General features: G+C 41.4%; 1 protein-coding gene across 1 annotated transcript; it reads right to left on the minus strand.

Annotated features, from left to right (window-relative positions):
• Window positions 1–985: 985 nt before the first annotated feature.
• On the minus strand, window positions 986–13,826 carry LOC311494113 (sodium-coupled neutral amino acid transporter 3-like). The gene is made up of 16 exons (XM_084552994.1): window positions 13,696–13,826; window positions 8,901–8,977; window positions 8,734–8,803; window positions 8,330–8,445; window positions 6,770–6,843; window positions 6,565–6,657; window positions 6,262–6,343; window positions 5,209–5,291; window positions 4,606–4,664; window positions 3,819–3,935; window positions 3,638–3,717; window positions 2,394–2,494; window positions 2,184–2,308; window positions 1,854–1,998; window positions 1,649–1,752; window positions 986–1,553 (listed from the first exon to the last, which is right to left on the minus strand). The coding sequence occupies exons 2-16, from the start codon at window positions 8,960–8,962 to the stop codon at window positions 1,449–1,451; spliced, it is 1,416 nt and encodes a 471-aa protein (XP_084409120.1). The 5' UTR covers window positions 8,963–8,977; window positions 13,696–13,826; the 3' UTR covers window positions 986–1,448.
• Between the last annotated feature and the right edge of the window lie 225 nt (window positions 13,827–14,051).

Here is a 14,051-nt window from a genome sequence, read left to right on the forward strand (position 1 = left end):
CTATACACCGATCAAGCACAACATTATGACCACCTTCCTAATATTGTCTAGGTCTCCCTTGTGCCTCCAAAACAGAGAATGGAAATGGGCCTTCTGAGGGTGTCCTGTGTTAGTGGGGGGCTAGAGGATCAGTTTGGGATCTAGTGAATTTGGAGGCCAGATCTACACCTTGTGCTGTTCCTCATGACTGATGCTTCACAGCAAGAAGGTTCTGGGTTCTAATCCATGGGCCGACTGATTCCTTTCTGTGTGGAGTTTGCATGTTCTCTCTGTGGGTTCTTTGTGGGTTTTCTCCAGGTTCTCCAGCTTCCTCCCACCGTCCAAAGACATGCTGGTTAGGTTCATTGGTGATTCTAAATTGGCCGTAGGTGTGAGTGTGAATGGTTGTCTGTCTCTCTGTGTTACCCCTGAGATAGACTGGAGACCTGTCCAGGGTGTACCCCGCCTCTCGCCCCAAAGACAGCTGGGATAGGCTCCAGCCTTTCCGCAACCCTCCACAGGACAAGCGGTTACAGAAAATGAATGAATAAATTAGTTTTTCCTGAAGCGTTTTTGTGTGTGTGTCTGTGTCAGGCTGCATCCTGCTGGGGATGTCTGCTGCCATCAAGGAGTGTCATTGCTATGGGGTGGGGGTGCCTGGTCTGGTCTAGGTGGGTGCTACATGTCTAAGTAACATCCACATGAATGAATGCCAGGTCTAAAAGTTTCCCAGCAGAACATTGAACTGACACAAGATGGTCAATGTTATTTACTTCTCCTGTCAGTGGTCATAATGTTGTGGCTGATTTGTGTAAGTGAGCTATTCCTCAGTTTATCCTCATTCAAACATGCTGTCCTTCTAACATGTGTCTCTATCCATCTGTTTCCAAGCAGACTTCTTCATTACACTGTGCACATTATGAAAAAATAAAATAATACAGGTTTAATCTTTCGTGAATTTTATTAAACAATAAACACATACTCTTTCTAGAATAAATTCACAATTATACCAAATTACCTGGTTCACAGTTGTATAAATTTAGCCAAAACTTAACCCTAGTCTACAGAATTACAATATAAAACACATCAGGTGAGGTGAATTGTCTATAAACACACTTCTTCCTTCAAATTTAGATATCTTTTTACTTTACTTTTCTACTTTAAATTTCTCTGTTATTATTCATCACATTTAACCTTAGTGTTTGAGGGGCTTCCATGTTTGTCAGGCCCTCATGTCAAGCTTTGGTGGATCCTGGAGGCATAAGGTGGATAAGTGACAAAAAACAGGCTGCATCGCTCTAGGAGAACGGATTGTCCTTATTATTATTATTATTATTATTATCATTATTATTATTATTATTAATGCAAACCGTCCTATCAGAGCCTGAGCCTTCCATGAGTCTTGCTTCCCATCCAGACGACTGAGGGCGTCCTGGGCTGGGGGTAGGTTGGGGGGGATAGAGCGCGCTTTAATGGCCGCCGAGACTTCTTTTCTCTCCACTCGTCCAGTCCAGGCCGATGAAAGTCAAGCTCATGGTCATGAATACGAAGCCCAGCGCGGTGAAGCATGCAGCCTGCGAACCCGGCACATGTGTTAGTCTGGAAATCACCTGAGCGCCTCTTAAAGCTTTCACTTCTGTTACAGTCACGGACACAAACGTGAGCTCACCTGGATCTTTGGTCTGGTGTTCATTGGCTCCTGGTCGGTTGGGACGATGCGGATGTAGAACAGTCCCGGGAGGATGAAGATCAGAGTTGGGGCCGTGGTCGCTCCTGGACACAAAGAGGAGGCACAACATCTGAGTGTAACAGAGCTTTTACCTAACGGATACCAGCTCTCTTATCGTATCGTATTGTGATTAATATCACACTACCAATGATGCCAAAGATGTCTCGAATGTTCGGAACGAGGATGACCAGGAGGTTGACACAGAACAGCAGACAGGCGGCGATGGCGACGTGACGCAGCCAGTGGAAGGGTTTCCCTGGGAACAGCAGCTGAAGGAGGGCGCGACGGATCTGACGGAAACACAGACGTGAGAACACACGAGGCGTCAAACCAAAGATCACACACCAAAATGTATCTGTGGCTCCCTTGTGCCTCCAAAACACTCATCAGAGAATGGACATGGGCCTTCTGAGGGTGTCCCGTGGTGTCTGGCAACAGAGGTCAGTGGTCATAATGTTGTGGCACGTGCACTTACAGGAAACAAGACCACAGGTACAGTCAGCGTGACAGCCACCAGGACAGCCAGCCGCACGCACAGAATCAGAGTGTCCATGGGGTCGACCTTACTGTAGGTGTGCAGGAGCTCAGCCTCGGTGTTCTCTACACACACACACACACAACACAGATGTAAAACCTCTGACGCGTCACCGTCACTAAACTGAAATATAATCTGGAGCCGACTTACTGTAGAACGTCAGATAACCAAATATGGCAGTGAAGAAATACATGACGAACATGCCCAAGATGGAAACGTTGCCAATGCGCTGCATTCTTCTCTTGGTTGGACTTTAGGAAAACAGCAAGACACGTGTATTAAGCTGAGAATTAAGACTTTTTGTGAGAGTTTTGTTGTGTGAGTGCAGAGTGAAAACCGGTGAATCTGGGAGGTATATGAATGTAAAGGAGGAAAAATAAGTTTATAAGTACATAAATAAATGCATGATAGAAAACAAATAAGATAAAGAAAGACCATTGTTCATTTGTGATGGTTAAAGTTGTTACATATATATATATATATATATATATATATATATATATATATATATATATATATATATGTATATGTCATATATATAGCATAATAAAAATAAAAAAAAATAAAAAATAAGAATAAATCAAAAATCTAAAATAAATAAAAAATAAAAATAAATCAAAAATAAAAAGAAAATAAATAAAAAGAAAATGAGTGTAATAACCAAGATGGATGATATGAATACAGGTAAGTAATGGGGAATTTGTGTGGTATGCACACACAAATATATACAAACAAACAAAGAGTATAATATTAAGGATGAAATTTACATAAGGGACCAGGAAATAAGGAACAAGTACCGTCAAGGGCCCCAGAGTGATGCAACATGGTTATGTCGTGGTGTTTTATTTTGCTTTCTTGAGAATTATGACTTAAAAACCCTTGGTCAGGTTAATTATTTAAATATTAAGTCATTAATTTTATCTTTCTAAATTAAAGCAGTTTCAATCATCTGGACAAACGTTTGATTTGTTTCTGGCTTTTTTTTTTGGTGGAGCAAAATCACAAAACACGTGTTTTCTGTAACCTTGTTTGGTTTTCCTTGTGTTCTTTATTTTCATTTTATTCATTTAGTTCCTTGTCCTGCTTTACTTCCTGTGTTTCCCACTCTCTGATTGTTTGATTGGTTTCTCCTTGTGGCTCCGCCCTCATTAGTTTCACCTGTGTCTCATCAACCCCTCAGCCCATGCTGTGTATAAATAGTCCTGCCTTTTCCTTGAGTCATCTGTGAATTCACTCCTGTGTGTCTCATTGTGTTTCTAATTTGTAGTATTATTGACACTATATAAATAAAACCAAATTGAACTGAACTGAATATACAGTATGCTGTGAAAGTGCATTGTATGTACTTGCACATGAAGAGTGCAGTAGTCTGATTTGTGCAGCGTGGATCTCACTTGCTCAGTTCAGTATAGATGGGAAGCACTTCAGGGTGGCATACGAAAGCAAAAGCCAGGATGGGGATGGTATACGCCGTCTGCAATCAAATGACAGGCATGCAGAGTGAAAACATCCAGCCGCTGTCTGAACGGAGCTCATCGTAAAGTTAAAATAAATCAAATGGAGTTCATCTCTAACCTCTTGGTTGATGGTGAAGAACTTGGCGACGCATGTGTCGTCCGCTACTGTTGAGTTCATGGAGTAGTTGCCAAACACTTCCAGGGGGCAAGGGATGTTAAATCTCTTGAAGATGACCTGATGTGGTGATGAAACAACAAACTTTCATTAGTTCTTTGTAGCTTGATGTTACTTGGCTGTTATCTTACATCTCTATCCGTGTTATAGACGCATTAAAGTGCAGAACATTTACATTCCCCTTCTTGCACTGAGCGTACCTAGAGTTCGCAAATGCTGTTAATGCATGTCCCTACAGTCTACAGTCCCTTAATCAAGTTTTCTTGATTAGACTGCAATCATTCCCTCTTCTGAAACTTTTCTTGAATGAATCTCAGACTCTATTTCATTCTTCCTGACTAGTAGAAATGCTGTATTCATAGCTACATTCATAACTCTTGTTTCTATTAGTAGGATATTACTATAGGTTGCTACTCTGTTCAGCTCTCGCTCCAAAATCATTGCTGGTTGAAGTGAAAAGTCACTATTGGTGCGCCACAATTTTAACATTTCAGTATACCGCTAATAGAGACTGGTTTACCTGCACTGATTTGCTTATATCATCATTGTGCGTACAGTGTATGTACAGCAGAAGTCCCTCATCATAGCTTTAAATCTCAGCATCTAGCAGCTACATTATGGACAACACAGACTACATTCTTTGTGCAAAAGAAACAACAACAACAGCTATAACTGACATGTAATCATCCACCCTATAAGGCTCGAAGTTAAATGCGCTGTGGTGACTCACCGCGGCGAGAAAGAAGACCATGCACGAGAGAGAAAATCCGCTCGTATAACCAAGGTATCCTGCAGGATGCAAGAGAAAAAAAACAACAACAAAGAAGAGTCACCGAGGTGCAGAGACAGTAGGCAGTGTATATTTTAAGGATCTGTTTGTAGTTGTACAATAAGGGTGGCTGAGTTACTTTCAAAGCAGGGGTGTCAAACTCATTTTAGTTTCAGAGGCCACATACAGACCAGTTTGATCTCAAGCCACAATAATAACCTATGAGTAAGTGTTTGTTTTGTTTTAGTGCAAAGAAGAACAAGTAAATTAGGAGAATGTGTACATTTAATAAACTATCCTTTAAAAAATAAGTGCAATTTGGGCACATTGTTAACCCTAACCCTAACCCTAAACTACGGACAATTAGGAATAGCAATTGTTTTCATTGAATAATCGCAGTCTTCTATGTAATTTTCACACTTGCTGCAGGCCAGATTAGACCCTCTGGTGGGCCGCTTTTGGTCCGCGGGCCGTATGTTTGACACCTGCGTTCTAAAGACTTGAAATAACAAATGAAGCTCAGAAGCTGTTAAGGTCTGTTGAGGTCGAGGATGAGCGGCCTACCCAGGTGTTTCATCATGGCCAGTGGGAAGATGATGCAAACGGTGACGATGATAATGAGGTAGTTTCCATTCATGAACCAGTCGCTACGGGTGCAGAGCACACACACACACACACATACCATGAGAAACAGCTGACATGCAAACAGATCTGTTGTGAAACTGTAGTTCTTGGTTCCTGTTGTAGACACTTGTGATATATTTTACGCTTTCACACCTGCATGCAGTGAGAATTTAACAATCCTTATGCTGAGATCACACCGGACGATAGGGATGACCCGATCGATATCACGGATGATCCAAGCATTTTTACAATGATTGGATCAGTATCAGGCTTCAGCCATGGCTAAACTTTAGTAATTAGTTATTTTAGGCCAAATCACGTCCCTGTAGCGTCAAAACGTCGTCTTCTTATCGTGTTTTAGTGGCGGTTGGCTAGCGCGAAAGTTGCCAAAAGTTGACCCAAAATCACGTGACTGAACATGTCTGCTGTGTGGAAGAACTTTACAACATGAAAATTTGTAAATTATCCAATGTGGATGTTTGCCGAGGTAGTAGTAGGAGATCGTTATTCAACACTACCATCTTGATTTGCCACCACCAAGTCCACTAAAGTCAAAGGCTGCACTGAAACGGCAACAAACATCAAACACAACGTTTAAAAGAAGAGAAAAGCTTCCTGGAGACGGCGACAACGCAAAAAATATTCCACAGAGGGTTACAGAGTTCATGGTGTTGGATTACCGGAACATTTCTGGAGCCAAGGTACAAGCTACCCTCTCCACACTACATTAACTTTGACAGAAATATTTATTAACACGGTCGCACAGTGCACACGTGATCTAGGAAGATAATGAAAGCCTTTGTGAATCTCCAGGGGAGGAAATTTTGTTTATTTAACATCGTATCGGGAGGGAAAAGAAAACCTGATCGGGACATCCCTACCAGACAAACGGTTGATGCTCAGACTCGTTGCAGAATGTAATCCAAGCCCGGTCGACTGAGGTGAATTCATATTTGACAAATCTGGACTTGAACTTAATTTCAAAGTACTCACTCAGGGCTTGGAGTCTGGCCAAGAAAGGCTTGGATGACCAGCGGTAACTCGTATTTCACTATGAACAAGTAGCTGGACATGGCTGCAGGGGAGGAAACGCGTGGACAGTGAGTGTTTGTCAGTGAATTCATCATTCAGGTCATGGTACACATCCAAAAAAAACAAATAAAAAAACACTAAAGAAAGGCAACTGGATGTGTAGTTTCTTGCAGACGTTTCATCCAAGCAGCTTCTTCAGTTCTAGACTTTTACAAGGCGCTGCAGTTTATAACACCTGCAGTACGCAGCACGTAAGAGTCTTACCTCCGATGTTATGCAGCGTTATAATGACCGCTGCTAGGATTTTTCCCGGATGACCAAAAGCTCTTAGGCCGAGCTGCTCGTAAGCACGGATACCTGAAGAGACCAGTGACAAAGATCCATATATATATATATATATATAACAATCACTGCACAGGATTTATACAGAACATAGTGAGAAGAGAAGGGACGAGGAGACGCTGCTTACCCACGACTCCAGCACTGCGTAGCAGCAGATGGATGGAATAACAAGACAGAGCGGCGATACACGTCAGCAGGATCCTTTGAGACACAAATGCAATTCAATGTGAACATTAAGGGTTGAACAAGAATGCTTCTTCTTCTTCTTTTAAATGCATCAGTTACTGAATGAAAGTAAATGTAAAGATAGGAGTTTACCATAAAGAGTCTACATCGTGACTCCTCAAACTTCACCTGAGTGGCCTTTTTAAAAATATGTCAGTGTATGTCAGGAATCCTTATGCACATTTCAGTAGTTTATGCTGACTGGGATGGTCCCTCATGCTTCCAAACTTTTTGCAGATGGTTTTCTAACTTGTTCCAGCCTGATGAGCAACAGCAACTCTTTTCCTGAGCTCCTCAGAAAGCTCCTTTGTCCGTGCTGTCCCACACTTCCACGAACATGTGGAAAATCCCTGATTTTTAAAACTAAACGAGCAATAAATAATATCTGGGTCTATCTGGTTACACTAACTGGAAACACTTCTGAACAGATGGACTCTAATTTGACCTGGAAGTTAAAAGGGAATTACCGTTTTTTACAACCTGGACCTAATTTCTGGCATAAAATAAGATCGTTTACTCACCCATATAACTTTGGTGTCATTTGGAGTCATTCGGACGATATTTAGATCCAGTGGAGTGCCGCGTATATTCATATAATGGGAGTGACTGGGGCACCCAAACGCAGCCTCTAAATAACGCATTATCTGCCGCGAAACTCATTCATTTCACCAATATTTTGTTATGATACGCTAGTGCTATTCCCCGTTGAGTCCAAAGTTACCTGTTATCTATTCGCGGACGTGCAGTGGTTTGTTGTTCTTTGGCCAGCTGTTCCTCTCTCTGCCTCCGTATCCCCCTTTCAACGAGCTACTCATCCGTATACTCTGGCTCTAAACGGTAAGGACGTCCATCATAAACAAATTTGTTGTCCACAACCTCAGAGTCGGAAAAATATTCAGCCACGTTGCAAAAAACATAGCAGTAGCAGTAGCTACCGACCGTCGCAGGGTGCGTGTGGCGTTCAGAAATGACATCATCCAGGTCAGAGGTTAGTAGGTCAATCTACAGACCCCAGACGATGATAACAGGTAACTCCAGACTCAACAGGGTCAATAGCACTAGTGTATCATAACAAAATATTGGTGGAATGAATGACTTTCGTTGCAGATAATGCATTATTTCGAGGCTGTATTTCGGTGCCCCATTCACTCCCACTATATGGATATACGCTTCACTCTTCATCCTGATAAACCCTTGCTGTATTTTTAGGATTGCTGCTCTGCTGAATGGTGGCATGAGGTCCAGATTAGTCTCGCAGTATTTATTCAAACTCTGAGCTCACACACTGCTCCTCTATGACTAAAAACAAACTTCATCCCGCGGGCCAGCGTGCGGTCTGGACTATAAATGTCACAGCTATGGTTTGACATGAGCCGTAAATAAGTGTGGTGTCGTATTTACAATTACAGAACATGTGTGTGTATATATCACACTTCGGTTGTCTACTATTCTTGTCACTCACAAGAAAAGGACGATGCCGGTGTTGGACATGGCGTACGACAGTCCCAGGATGCCGCTGCCCATGATGGCGTTGCTCAGGTTGAAAACGGACATCCCAAAGGAGGTTTTACCTTCAAACTGGAAAAGAAATGCGTGAAATCTTTGTTCACTTAAAACAGCTTTAAAAAATAGAAACAAATCTGCTGTCAGAGCCACATTCACAAAAAATATATATCAAAGACACGTGATGCAGGACAGAGGGAGGATGTTGGACATTTTGTCCGATCTGGGGAACTTAAGTTTGTGCTTCAAAGGCTAACATAGTTAAAAGCAGCACTACTGGTAGACCTGAGTGATGTCCACAGATAATAAAAGAAGAATAAATACTAATTACTAATGCTGCCACAGTTTTTCTTTCACACTCACATCTGTGAACTGCGGCCTCTTTGAACCATCGTCCTTCTGCCGCAGGAACTTTTCTTCCTCCGGTGGGATTCTGCGTCATCACACCAAAGAGAAACCGTCACACCTGGGCTGTACATATATGTAAATGCTCGCTGTGGTTTACAGTCAGTCACACGGGAGAAACATACCCTCGCTCCACAGGCATGGCAACGTCGTGGTGATTGCCATTTAGCTGCTTCTGCAGCTCCATCCTTGCGACTTATTTCTTCAGAGAGAGGAAGAATATGAAAAGAATTAAAGGGTTAGTTCAGTGTGAATCTAAAAACATAGACTGTATAAAAAAAATGGACGCCATGACAGCTCTTTTAAAAGTGAAGCCAAAGCAAGTAGAGCTCCCCCTGGTGGCTGGTTGCAGTATAGGTCATAAGCCCCACCCCCTCCGTGTTAGTGGGCGGGGCTTGGGCCAAACTTAAACACTAAAATACACGACAAATAATTTGTTTTCAAGGATGGTTTCTGTCATTTTAAGTAGCTAATATAATACTGATGTATGTTCAAGTGTCAATTTTTCTGAGAAGTTATGTTTATGTTGGTTATTGCCAACCGCTCTGGTACATGGAAATGATCAGGGATTAATGTGATGAAGTCCTAAAATGTATGCAGGCCTAGTTATAATATTTTGGCTTAATCTTTTTACAAAACAAAAGCCGCTGTGTGCTCATAATTGTTTCCACAAGTCTCTGGTTCTAGTCATTCAGACCACTAAAAATATTTCAAGCCCAGTTTTTGTTTCATCTCCTGAACTCATTGAACCTCTCTCTCTTTTGCGCATCTTTTTTCCCCCACATTTCGTCAAGTGTCTGCTAAATAATTTGACATTCATGTTGAAGTTCCTGTCTCTGACATTTAGTGCGAAATATAGGTGTTGGACAGAAACAACACATACAAAGTTTTCAAACTAAACCTGCTTTGATTACAGCACACATTCTCTCTGGCATTGTTTTGATAAGCTTCTTCAATGTCACCAGATTTATTTCCATCCAGTGTTTCATTCATTTTTCACCAAGATCTTGTGTTGATGATGGGAGAGTCTGACCACTGCACAAAGCCTTCTCCAGCACATCCCAAAGATTCTCAATGGGGTTCAGGTCTGGACTCTGTGGTGGCCAATCCATGTGTGAAAATGATGTCTCATGCTCCCTGAACCACTCTTTCACAATCTGAGCCCCATGAATCCTGGCATTGTCATCTTGGAATATGATCTATTGATGGAATAACCTGGTCATTCAGTATATTCAGGTAGTCAGCTGACCTCATTCTTTGGACACATAATGTTGCTGAACCTAGACCTGAGCAACTGCAGCAACCCCAGATCATAGCACTGCCCCCACAGGCTTGTACAGTAGACACTAGGCATGATGGGTGCATCACTTCATCTGCCTCTCTTCTTACCCTGATGCCCCCATCACTCTGGAACAGGGTAAATCTGGACTCATCAGACCACATGACCTTCTTCCATTGCTCCAGAGTCCAATCTTTAAGCTCCCTAGCAAATTGAAGCCTTTTTTTCTGGTTAGCCTCACTGATTAGTGGTTTTATTAAGGCTACACAGCTGTTCAGTCCCAATCCATTGAGTTCCCTTCACATTGTACGTGTGGAAATGTTCTTACTTTCACTATTAAACATAGCCCTGAGTTCTACTGTTGTTTTTCTTTGATTTGATTTCACCAAACGCTGATCACGATCAATCAGGATTCTCTTCCTGGAAGACGATGGTTCTCCACTATCCTTCCTGTTTTTAATAATGCGTTGGACAGTTCTTAACCCAGTTTTAGTAGTTTCTACAATCTCCTTAGATGTTTTCTCTGCTTGATGCATGCCAATGATTTGACCCTTCTCAAACAGACTAACATCTTTTCCACGACCACAGGATGTGTCTTTAGACATGGTTGTTTAAGAAATGAGAAGCTACTCATTGCATCAGTTGGGGTTAAATAACTTGTTGCCGGCTGAAAGATAATCACCCATGCAGGAATTATCCAATAGCGATTGTTTTGTTTTGGCCAGGCAGTATGTTTTGAGTGTCCATTGACTTGCATACATTGATAATGACGCTTCTGGACAGGAAGAGCCACACAATAAGAAACTGATGGATCAAACTGATTTTCAGCAGCGAGACGTTACGATCCGTTGCTGTAATCTGTTTCATCTTCGTTGCCCAGGTGGTCAAAAACTCCATAAACCGTTATTTCTGATTTCGAGACAACGTGCCGAGAGAAAAACATCGAGTTCAACCTGTTAGTGTTCAGTGTCATCAGTACCAAAGTACACGTGAGCCTCTCGTCTCCATGTGTCTGCGTTGGGTCTGACTGTACCGGTGGAAGAGAGCAATCATTGAACAACATTTGTTCACAGATGCTCCAGGTCAAACTCTGTCACGTCCTATTGACTTGAGGGTACAGCTGATATCATCTTGTATCGTGTACACGGTGAAAAAAAAAAATTTACATAAAAATCTATATGGGATCACAGCTCATCATTTAGCTTTACCCACTTTACAGCTGACCAGCCCAGAATAACCAGTCAGCCTAACCTGCATGTCGGTGGACTTTGGAGGAAAAATAAATCCTCAACAGAGACTATTTGCTGTGAGCTAACAGTGCTAACAGCTGCGCCATTTCTGTTAGCCCTTCACATGTCACTGCAGCTTTGATTCATAACGCTGATGAGTCTATGTTTCAGCTTCAGGTTGGTGTCCTGTAGCTCCTGTGAAGACGTTTCTGCTTCTTTTGCTGCTAAATGTCACCAGCTGGAAACAGCTGCTGCTGGAAACCAGACTGATGAGAGAGCAGAGGATAAGAAGGCAAATGAGCCGGTAGCTATATGTCCCATGGTATGTGCGATATACTGTTCTAGTTACTGCACGTTGTTGTGGGACACCAGGGGCAGGGGCCCGCAGTTTATTTTTACTTGTTGTTTGACATTTGAGCAAATCTGAATGTAGCAATACTACTACTAGTACTACTACTAGTACTACTACTATATTATATATACATATATTAACATAAATATTACTACGTATAATAATATTAATGTGATGTTAGTTATATTTATATTGGTGATAATAATAATAATAATAATAATAATAATAAAAACAACAACAATAATAATAATAATAAAGATTATGCCAAGGACAGTATCAGTATTAATATTATTAATATAAATCTGTATATTAATATTAGCATCAATATTAATATAGATATTAACACTAATATTGTATTATTTATATCTATATTTATTTATATAACATCATATTCGTATTAATACCATATTAATATTAATATTAATTTATTATTATTAGGCTTCCTATTATTATTAATATATTACGATTATTATTATGATTATTATATAAATATAATTTATATAATTTATGAACATCATATTAATATTACTATACATATTAATATTAGCAGTTATATGGTGTTATATATATTTATTTTATTGTTATTGTTAATAATAATAGGTAGTAGAAGAATAAAGCTCGTAGAAATATAATAATGGTAGTGATAATAATGATGATGAGGAAAATGAGAATAAGTATGAGAGTAATAATAATAACTGACAGCAGACAGGAGGCTGGAGTGTTGATATCTGATCTTCTCCAGTAGTCTCGGTGATAACAGCTGAAAATGACCTCCCTGCTCAAACATGACTGATGTCTGGTTCCTCAGACATTGACATTCTGTACAGTAGTAGGTCACGTGGACTGGACTCAGTTTGTAAATAGGTTTTTTTTTTTTCTCCTGTGAAGAGAGGCTGCTGCTGTGCATGCTCTGTTGACATTACTAGATATGTTCACGTTTTCATCGAAAGCAGGTGTTTGAGTTCGGTACTTATCACGGTTACAGTGCGTTTAATGATCCCATACCTACTGATACTGTACGTTGGCTGCGTGACACTTAGAGCAGAGGGTCTTTGTGATCCACATCAGGATCAGGCTGTATCTTAACCCTGGAAGATTTTATCGATGGGGCGACATTTCTATTAGACGGTGGCAAGAATAATTGTGCAAAAGTGCATCATGAGGAGTAATAAAAGTTCCCTTTTACTTGCGGTATCTGTCTAACTTCTGTGATTGTGATGCAAGTACACCCACCCACCCCACGCACCAATGAGACTGGAGAGTTTTTTTTGTTGGCACCTTTTGGACGTACTAGCTGTTAACACGCTGATATGACAGAAACACGGCGGTATGCTCGCCATTCCACATTAAATAAACACTACTGCATGTCGGGAGAAGCGTTGCTTCCTTTTCCTGCAGCCAGATGTCCGCATAAATATCAGCCTCGTGCCTGTGGGTAAAGCCCTGAGCTGTAGGCATGGTGTGGTTTAGCATAACAGCATAAAAGACTGGAAGTAAAGGGGATAACGGTCAGCCGGTAACGCGCCAACACCTCTCAGTGTTGTTGTCTCATTAGGCTAAGCTAGGCTAATCACACCCTGATGACCATGTCTGCAGACAGGAGGTTGATATTGCACTTTAAATTTACATTTCAGAAAAAGAGACGCGTCTTTTGGAAGACAATGTCCAAAAACAAGGAAATGCACATGCAGAGATAATAAAAAATTACATGTGATATGTTCCTTAAAGCACATGTTCTCACATCTTTCTCATAATCCACCTTTTATCGTTTAAAATATGAATTTAATAGAACATGTTGCACATGAGGCCACTCCAAAACCTCTGCAGTTCTGTTTTCGTTCACGGTATCAAAGTTAAATATTTAATAAATGGTAAAATTGATGACTCTACATGAGTTAATAGAAAGAAAAAAAAACTGTGCACACACAAAACTTAATTAATGAGTCTGATAAACTTGTCAATGCACAGACCCTGCTCTCCTCTCGTGGTCTTCCCTGCAGACCCTTCTCAAGCAGAGCAAAACCACATGGCAGCACAATCCCAAAGTCAGAGAGACTTACCTCCAGAAGCAGACCTCGATGGCTGTCAGTCTGAATCGCCGTGGTGGTGGTGTTGGTGTTGGTGTCGGTGGAGAGGGAACACCTGGGAACAAAGGTGCAGTTTGGAAACAGTAGGTAACGGTGAGCAGGACTGGCCTGTTTGTGGAGGACGGCGAGGAAGCACAGAGTGCTTGGTGTCAGGGAGAGGGCAGCAAACGTGGGAGCAGGCGGTTGAAGAGGGAGGGCTGCTGAGATGACGGTTTCGGGTTTCTCGTGATGTCACATTTAGGGGCACTCCTCTTCCTTTCCCAAAATGAGAAAAATTCAAAGTGTGATTTTTCGTCTGGGGAGTCTGAAGATTGATGGCGCTGCTGGAA

Source organism: Chelon labrosus (genome assembly GCF_963514085.1).
Source record: "Chelon labrosus genome assembly, chromosome: 10".
Lineage (NCBI taxonomy): Eukaryota > Metazoa > Chordata > Actinopteri > Mugiliformes > Mugilidae > Chelon > Chelon labrosus.